The sequence below is a fragment of the Podarcis vaucheri genome, assembly GCF_965113315.1.
Source record: "Podarcis vaucheri genome assembly, chromosome: 1".
Classification (NCBI taxonomy): Eukaryota; Metazoa; Chordata; class Lepidosauria; order Squamata; family Lacertidae; genus Podarcis; species Podarcis vaucheri.
The window spans coordinates 65,978,754-65,987,822 of record NC_138759.1 but is presented as its reverse complement, the minus strand read 5'-3'; the positions used below and the strand labels follow the sequence as shown (position 1 = coordinate 65,987,822).

The window sequence follows — 9,069 nt, the reverse complement described above, 5'->3', positions numbered from 1 at the left end:
TGCATTTCTTGAGAAATTCACTCTCAGTCGTCACCATCAGCACAGGATCACTCCTGAAACATGATGTGTTTAGTGAAGACCCCTGTGTGATTCTGGCACAATTTTGTGAGTGATACTGATCTGTGATAGTATCTGTTTTCTCCTTCGTTATGTAAAGCCTTCTATGCCCCTCCTGGACATTAAGAAAATCACCTTGGCAAGTTAGGTCAACACCCATAGATCATTGCCTCCCATATAACCAGACTGCGTTTGCATCCTCAAGATTGTTCAACTTTGGGGACATGCCCAGAAGGCTGCTCCATGCTTCTTGAATATGACCCCATTAATTGTGGCAGAAGCATACCTCCCTTTTCACCAACTTAGTTAGGATCCCTTTTCCTCTCACCCCTGTACCCTTGCCTCTGATCTCTATTTGTTGTTTTGCCCAGGAAAATTCAGAGTACTTTTCAGAGGACAGTGATTTCCTAACAAGGACTGTCTGCCATTCTTAGCTATTTAGAAAGGCCCTAAGGAACCCAAAGGAAAATAGTAAGTTTGGCCCAGGGGTTGGTTTAGTGTTATCCCTTTCAGACCATCAGCAGGAGGCAGATCATCTTAACCTCTCATATAATTTTTTAAGTGTCCCTACAGGTCTGCTGGCTTTAAAGCCCACCTCAAAGTGCTGTGTACAGCATATCTCAGCTGGGAACTGTTGAAATGTATGGTGCACAAATCATGGGCTTGGTAGCCTGTGTAACATCTAAGGCAGGGGTAGGCAACCTAAGGCCCAGGGGCCAGATGCGGCCCAATTGCCTCCTCAATCCGGCCCATGGACGGTCCAGGAATCAGTGTGTTTTTACATCAGTAGAATGTGTTCTTTTATTTAAAATGCACCTCTGGGTTATTTGTGGGGCCTGCCTGGTGTTTGTACATGAGTAGAATGTGTGCTTTTATTTAAAATGCATCTCTGGGTTATTTGTGGGTCATAGGAATTTCTTTATTTCCCCCCCTCCAAAATATAGTCCGGCCCACCACATGGTCTGAGGGACGGTGGACCGGCCCCCTGCTGAAAAAGGTTGCTAACCCCTGATCTAAGGGTTTTATCTAAAGCAGCGTTAAGTCACAGTCCCATTAGCCCAAGCATTTCTGAGTGAACAGTGAGACTTCCCTCCTCTCCCCCTGTGTAAGGTAAAGGTAAAGGTACCCCTGACCATTAGGTCCAGTCATAACCGACTCTGGGGTTGCGGCACTCATCTCACTCTATGGGCCGAGGGAGCCGGCGTTGGTCCGCAGACAGCTTCTGGGTCATGTGGCCAGCATGACTAAGTCGCTTCTGGCGAACCAGAGCAGCGCACGGAAACACCGTTTACCTTCCTGCCATAGCAGTACCTATTTATCTACTTGCACTTTGACGTGCTTTCGAACTGCTAGGTTGGCAGGAGCTGGGACTGAGCAACAGGAGCTCACCCCATCACAGGGATTCGAACCGCCGACCTTCTGATCAGCAAGTCCTAGGCTCTGTGGTTTAACCCACAGCGCCACCCGTGTCCCTTGCCTCCCCCTGTGTATCTCCCCCCAATCTGTGCATGAAGAAGGAGAGGGGTGGGGAAGTCTCAATGTGTAATCAGAGATCCTAGCACTAACAGGAAAGTCTAGTTAGATACACTCTCATTCTTTTCCATACTGGCACTTCAAGCCACAGAGCCATTTTTTTTTTTTACTTTCTGACAGCTATTTGTGCAAATAAATATTCTAACAATATCAGCCTGCATGATCACTGCTAATTCCCCTAAGTGAGATAGATCATATTGACATTCATGAGTTATAGCTAAATTCTTCAGACGTAGGCATTTGCTAGGGTAATTTTATCCATCACAATAATATCTGTGGCATGCAGATAAAGAACCCCAAAATCATAATTCCATGAATACCTATGTAAAATATAGAAATCTGGTAACACAAGTAGCAAGTCATGGAGAAAATTAGGGTGTAAGCACCATCAAGGTGGGGAACTGCTTCATGGCAAGAATTCAAGCAGGAGTGCTTACGCACTCAAGCAGCACCCCTCCAAAAAACCCCCCACCCTTTATTGCACTGTGGTGGATGTTCAGGTCATGGATCCCCTGACAACTCTGTGTTTGAGGAGCGCTGAGATGAATGGGGGCAGTTCTGCATACTCAGTGGTAAAGTGAATGACCCTTGTACAGCTGAAAGGTACTCTACAGTTGCTTCAATGATGTCTTCCTGGCATTGAATTAAAGTACTGGAGCTGAATCCTGGCAACTCCTAGTTCAGATTCCTGTAGCATCACCACAGTAGCTGGACTGTAAGCAAAGGAGCCCAATGGCCTGACTGAAACTGGGAGTAAGTCCCATTGGCATTATCTCTTGAGTAAACATGCATCGGATTCATCAAAGGGTTTAGTGGAGCAAGTGGAGCTGCCTTACACCTGTAGTATTTTGCTTTCTCTCTCTGTTGCATTTACAATTTAACATAACAAGGCAGGAACACAGGAAGGTGCCTTGTACTGAGTTGGGCCATCTGGCCATCTAGCTCAGCACTGTCTACATGGAGCAGCAGCATTTCTCCAGGGTCTCAAACAGGGCTCTCTCCCAGACCTACCTGGAGATGATAGGGCTTGAACCTGGGACCTTCTGCAAGTTAAACAAATGCTCTACCACTGAGCTGCAGGCATTCCCCTAAGCCAGGCATAGACAAACTCGGCTCTCCAGCTGTTTTAGGACTACAACTCCCATCATCCCTGACCACTGGTCCTGTTAGCTAGGGATGATGGGAGTTGTAGTCCCAAAATATTTGGAGGGCCGAGTTTGCCTATGCCTGCCCTGAGCCCTAAGGGTCTTGAATGGTCTTCTGGCTATACTTGGCTTGTAAAATGTGTCGGCACAGCTGTTTAATTGGGCAGGCAAATCTTCTGCTCTTTCGCATACACTGCTGTTTGCCTGCCTTTGCACCATTTCTGATACCTCTGGGCTACAGAGAAGCTAGGTTGTCCTCTTTCCGGTTTTGTCCTCTCCTCTGGAAAGCCTAAGTTGGAGGAAACCCAGGCCAAAGCAACTGACCTACCAGTTTATCTAGCAACAGATTGGGACGCGTTATTCTAAAGTGCAAGCAGGGGGTAAGTGCTGAGTGAACAAGCCCTTTCTTCAAAGTCAATCAAGGAAATTGCTTGTTTGGGAGTAAAGCAAGAAAAAAACTTGTGTTGCGCATACATGAACAGATGGCTTGTTACTCATTTACAAGTTCATTAAAAAGAACCAAGTCGTGTAAGTGCAACAAAATAAAACCTTATATACCATATTTTTTGCCCTATAGGACGCACTTTTCCCCCTCCAAAAATGAAGGGGAAATGTGTGTGCATTCTATGGGGTGAATGCAGGCTTTTGCTTAAGCCTGGAGAGCGAGAGGGGTCGGTGCACACCAACCCCTCTCGCTCTCCAGGCTTCAGGAAGCTATCCGCAAGCCTGCGGAGCCCGGCGGGAACTCCCGCGGGCTCCGAAGGCTTGTGGATAGCTGCCTGCAGTCTGAAGCCTGGGGAGCACGGCACTGTGCACGGCAGGAGTTTCCGCCGGGTGCCGCAGGCTTGTGGATAGCTGCCCTAAGCCCGGGGTGTGCAGCGGGCTATAGCACCGCGATCCCCGGGCTTCAGATAGCAGCAAGCTCCGGGAGCACTGGCGAGGTTGAGCGCAACCTCACCATCACTCCCGGACCCATTCTGGGGACTGGGGTCGGGGGAAGCTCGGGCTTCCCCTGCCCCCAGCCCCGCAAGCTCTGGGAGCGATGGCAAGGTGGAGCGCTCCTGGACCCCCAGCCCCGAGGCTAAAAACGAAGCCAAGAGAGCAAGCGGGATCCATTCCGCTCGCTGTCATGGCTACTTTGCTCTTTGGGGCTTGGGGGGGGTTTCTTTCTTTATTCCCCCCCAAAAATAAGTGTGCCCTATGGGCCGGTGCGCCCTATAGGGCGACAAATACGGTATGTTTCTAAGAAACACATGAATTTACAGAAGCAGTTTAGAATGCACATCGAACGGTGTCCTTTCACCGCTATGAATGGGCCTTGAAACTCACTGTCCTTGCTTATGCAGTGTCTGTGACAGATCAATTTTAGAATAGTAGGGTCCCAGAATTCACAGTAGGCTGCCTCTGACATAGTGAATTCGCCTAAGAAATTCTCATATTGTATAAGAAAAATAATAATCAGACGGAAAACGCATCTCTTTGCCCACAGTTTCCCATTTTTATTTTTTATAGTTTATTGGAGACATAAATGTGCTGAAATTATATTTTCAGTACAAGAAGTTATAAGTTCAACAGATACTTAACAGTAAACAATTAAAGCTAACAATACAAGAATAAACTCTGCCTAAATAAGTACACACATGCATCTATACCATTTCATACTATAGCAGAAGCACCATGTTAACAACACAGAGAAGCCAGGCAGGGGTGTTGACAGATACTTAAAAGACTCGAGGGACAGCCCACGGCATAGGTGGATTTAGGGCAGAACAAGGGGTTCGACCACACTGGGTGCTGAGCCAAGGAGTCCCATGGGGTGCCGCTACTATGACATAAGTGAACTGAGCAGAATAAAAAATGAGGCCGGGGATGGGGTGGGTACTGAATTTTGGCCTCACACAGGGCACCGCTGAAATTTGAAAGACCGAAGTCTGCCCAGGCTCATTATACCAATTTGCGTAAAGTATACACATGCTAATTTTTATAAATAGGATGCAAATGTAAGCCAATTCAAGGCAACTTTTAGAGGGGAAAAATAACTATCGTTTTTACTGTCAGAGTTTACTGTGAGCTATGGGGAACCAACAGGATTTTGCCCCCTGGGCAAATTAAGGTGGTAAGTGGCTGGAGACTTAAAAGGGGAGGAAGGGTCGAGAGATCTGGAAATGATACAAAAGGCACAAAGTATCCCCCTAACAGCATGCCTGAAGCAAGGGAACTTTCTTCTAGTTAAAGCTAGGGGTCTGTCCAATGGGACCGCCTTAGTCTGCACTCTCTCACAGTTGATTCCAAGTGAAATTAAACTGATGTACCAACATAGATCCATAGATGGGGCTGCAGCTCTCTCTATACACACTTACCTATACACACACTTAAATGGGGATTACTTCTGAGTAGACATGCATAGGATTGCACTGTTATACAACTTTAATAGGAAAGTGATCATGTCATTCTGAACAAGCTAGTCAGTAGAGAAACTCTTAAATAACTCATGTAAGTTATTAAATGGATGCTAAAGAGAAGCTGCAGTTACAGGTAGATAGCCATGTTGGTCTGCCGTAGTCAAAACAAAATAATAATAATAATAATAATAATAAAAATAATAATAATAATAATAATAAGGCCTTCCAGTAGCATCTTAGAGACCAACTAAATTTGTTATTGGTATGAGCTTTCGTGTGCACACACACTTCTTCAGATACAGGAATTTTTTTTTATTTTGTTTCAAAAGGAAAGGTGGTACTTGAAGAGAGATTTGGAAAGAGTGGAGGATGTATCGGGAGCAGACTGTGAAGGAACTGTGCTTTGAAAGACACAGGCGAAAACACCTTTTGCTTAAGATGCCACAATAAAGCCATTGAAGATGAATGCAACAGGTTGTATTCTTTGCACAAATACTTAAAAAAAGAAAAAGTTGGCAGGATATTACAATCACATCTTATGCAGGGGTTCAGTTCCAAAAGTTCTGCATATACGTGAAAATGTGTATACTCAAATCCTTGGAACCACCCCCCATCTGAGCATCCCTAGCCTTCTGGAGCCAGAGCACTGAATGCCCCCCCCCCCCAGCAAGGCATAGAGCTTTAAAGCTCTTTCTGTACTGGGTCTGCTTGTGTTACCTGGCATGAAAAGAGCTTCTAAGTTCTCTGCCTTGCATTTAACTTGGGCATTTTCAAGCGGCTGAGCTTCAACCATGCAAGATTGAAAGAACATAAGTTAAACACTCATAAGATGCAACCGTACTGTAATATCTGCACACATTGCCCCTTTCCCCGACATTCATTACTGTACAGTTTTTGCAAGATGAGAAAGACAAGCCTCACTCGCTGATCTCATATTGATCATACGAACAATAATTCGGGTCCAAGCCTCTCCGGGTGCAGTCGGTGGTGTCAGTGTTGCAGGTCCCGCAGTGACATCCTGTTGCCACTGGGTAGGAATAAAACGATTCTTCGTGACCAGCACAGCCTGGCATCTTGATAGTCTCGTACACAACTGACTTGAATGTGCAGATGTTCTGGACATATCTCATTGCTAGGTTCTGATCAATTAGATCCTAATCATGACATAAAAAAGAGAGTCTGAATGTTAAATCCACATCCCACCAACGGCCTTTTAGCAGTGTCTAACCATAAACTTTCTTTGATTTTGAAAAACCCTACCCAAACCCAAATTAAGGTGATTGATTATGTTCTTCCCTGACTTCAGTGATCTTTGGACAGCTTGTTTAACTAAAATCAATTCCTATTTTAAGGCCTATCAAATCTGAAACATTTGTTACAAGACTAGCTGTCCTAGTTCTGTATCTAGTGGGTGACATTGCTCTATAACAAAATAGGAAACCATATAAACTGGAACAAATTCCTTTGTGTGCAGAATTTCTTCTTTGAGCAAACAATAAAGTGCTTACTGCCTTGAACATAAGCTATGTTCACTGTGAATATAGAAGTCAACAACCTGTTCAATGCAATCTGATGCGGAATAAGTCCTTAAATGTACACGTTACCTTCATGAGAACAAATCATACAAATGCATATGCTTATTAACTTGTTGGCTCCTCACCTTTGTTAAGCAGTAGCCAGAGCACCATGTTGTGTTCACGCTGATGCAGAAACCACACTCTTCCTTCTCCAGTGCTATTGTGATATTGGACAGCTGGCAGTAATTGCAGCAAACAGTTTGCCAGAAAAGCAACGCGACAAAGAAATTAATCGGCTTCATCCTGTAGTGTAAAGCAGAGGGGTCCTGGAGTACACTGAGACTTAAAATTCAACATATCTTTAGAAGGAGACAATATTACCATTCTTCCCATGCTGATACAAAGGCAAGCTTTTAAAAAGAAAGGATAGTGGTACGTATGCATACATTCATACATAGAGTAAAGTCAGCAAAACAGTGCTAAGGTTATTGTCAGAGGATAAGAGATTTGTTCAGCAGAATGAAGTCTTAATCCAGTTACACTTGAGAGAAAATAATGAAATAATGAAAAAAGGCATTTCTGCTGAATAGAAAGATATCTCAATTGCTCTTACAAATAAGCTCTGGAAACTTTTACATTCTTAAAAAAAACCCAAAAACCAAACAAAACAGAATAAATGTATTTAAAAAGGCAGAGAAGATTCCTTTTTAAATGGCTTTTTTTAAAAAAAAAAGTTATACAAAGACCTTACCATTTCTGAAACAGTGTTAATTAAGAATCTGTTGAAAAGTTACCTGTCTTAGACTTGCCTTGCTGGAATTATGGCAGCTGTAAAGAGCGGAAAGCCTTCCGTTGCCCTTTTATACAAAATTAGATGCAACAGACACCTTGGAGGATTTGTGGGGTATTAAGACAACTGGCATCAGGTTACACCCTGATGAAAGAGAACAAATTTGTAGCCAGACGCGTGGGCGAAACCTTGCAAAATGAAGGCCATGGGTTTTACTGGTGTTTTCAATAGTACCTGTTTTAAAATGTCACCGGAAAGCCTTGGCTTGGGGCTGGTTTACGTATTGTACTAGGAGTCCTATTAGCAACGTCACTTGGCAGTTAGGAAATAACTGGACAAGGTCACACAATAGATGGAGAGCTTTATACAGGTGTATCACTCCCCCATCTGCAGGGAATTCCTTTCTAATTTCTATGGTTTGCCTGTGATTAAAAGTGGTATGCATAAATGTAGGGTTCCATCCTTAGTATGATTGCTAAAAAACAGATCTCATGCAAACAACATTGAGCTAAAGAGACCAAGAGGGTCTGTCTCAGTATCTTCTTAAGTCTCAACAAAAATTTCCATCCAGGCTTCAAAAACATGGATCTTAAAATCAATCAGGGGTGGGAACTTGTTCGATGTGGTAGGCTGGATCAACAGCTGCCCCATGCCTTGTGGGCCACTCTGACTGGCGTGTGGGACCACCTGTCTGTCAGCCGCCTGACATCACCATGACATCAGCTGATCTCCCCCCCCCCTTTGCCATGCAGTTTGAACTCAAGGTGCACTGCAAGTGAAGATCCCAGCCAATCCAAGCAGGGCTTGAAGTCACTGCTGAACTGATTGATGGTGACCTCAAGTCCTGCTTGGATCAGCTGCACTTCAAAGTTCCCGACTGGAAACTCCAGAATGTAGCTCGTTCCAAGAGGAGGGGGCTTCGGCAATGTCTTTCTGCTGTTCTTTTGGCTTGGGAGGTCGCTCGGGAGGAACTATTTGCAGTGTGGAGGGGGGTGTTTCCGTTTGGTGGAAAATTCAATGACTCTGAATATAAGCCCCACTTGTCAGGGAACAATCAGGAGTACATTTTAAGAGTCCAAGTTGCTTCCTTAGCAGTCACATCTTTACTTGTCCACACCCCACTTCAATGAAAATATATATGAGGTGTGTATGGTCTATATTAAGGGACCGGGGTGGCGCCGTGGGTTAAACCACAGAGCCTAGGACTTGCTGATCAGAAGGTCAGTGGTTCGAATCCCCACGACGGGGTGAGCTCCTATTGCTCGGTCCCTGCTCCTGCCAACCTAGCAGTTTGAAAGCATGTCAAAGTGCAAGTAGATAAAAAATAGGTACCGCTTTGGCGGGAAGGTAAACGGCGTTTCCGTATGCTGCTCTAGTTCGCCAGAAGCAGCTTAGTCATGCTGGCCACATGACCTGGAAGCTGTACGCCGGCTCCCTCGGCCAATAAAGCGAGATGGGCGCCGCAACCCCAGAGTTAGTCACGACTGGACCTAATGGTCAGGGGTCCCTTTTCCTTTTTATGGTCTATATTGAATTATGAATTATGGTCTGGAGGAGACTCTTGAGAGTCCCATGGACTGCAAGAAGATCAAACCTATCCATTCTTAAGGAAATCAGCCCTGAGT

General features: G+C 44.9%; 1 protein-coding gene across 1 annotated transcript; it reads right to left on the bottom strand.

Moving 5' to 3' along the window:
• Nucleotides 1-5,525: 5,525 nt before the first annotated feature.
• Nucleotides 5,526-7,473, bottom strand: FSHB (follicle stimulating hormone subunit beta). The gene is made up of 3 exons (XM_082213558.1): nucleotides 7,449-7,473; nucleotides 6,798-6,957; nucleotides 5,526-6,291 (listed from the first exon to the last, which is right to left on the bottom strand). The coding sequence occupies exons 2-3, from the start codon at nucleotides 6,954-6,956 to the stop codon at nucleotides 6,055-6,057; spliced, it is 396 nt and encodes a 131-aa protein (XP_082069684.1). The 5' UTR covers nucleotide 6,957; nucleotides 7,449-7,473; the 3' UTR covers nucleotides 5,526-6,054.
• Between the last annotated feature and the right edge of the window lie 1,596 nt (nucleotides 7,474-9,069).

What these genes read in the sequence shown, in the direction of transcription:
- FSHB (XM_082213558.1), bottom strand. Translation starts at nt 6,956, where the DNA reads ATGAAGCCGATTAATTTCTTTGTCGCGTTGCTTTTCTGGCAAACTGTT. An exon ending in CTGGCTACTGCTTAACAAAG is followed by an intron (nt 6,292 to 6,797) that starts GTGAGGAGCCAA and finishes TGTCATGATTAG; the next exon opens with GATCTAATTGATCAGAACCT.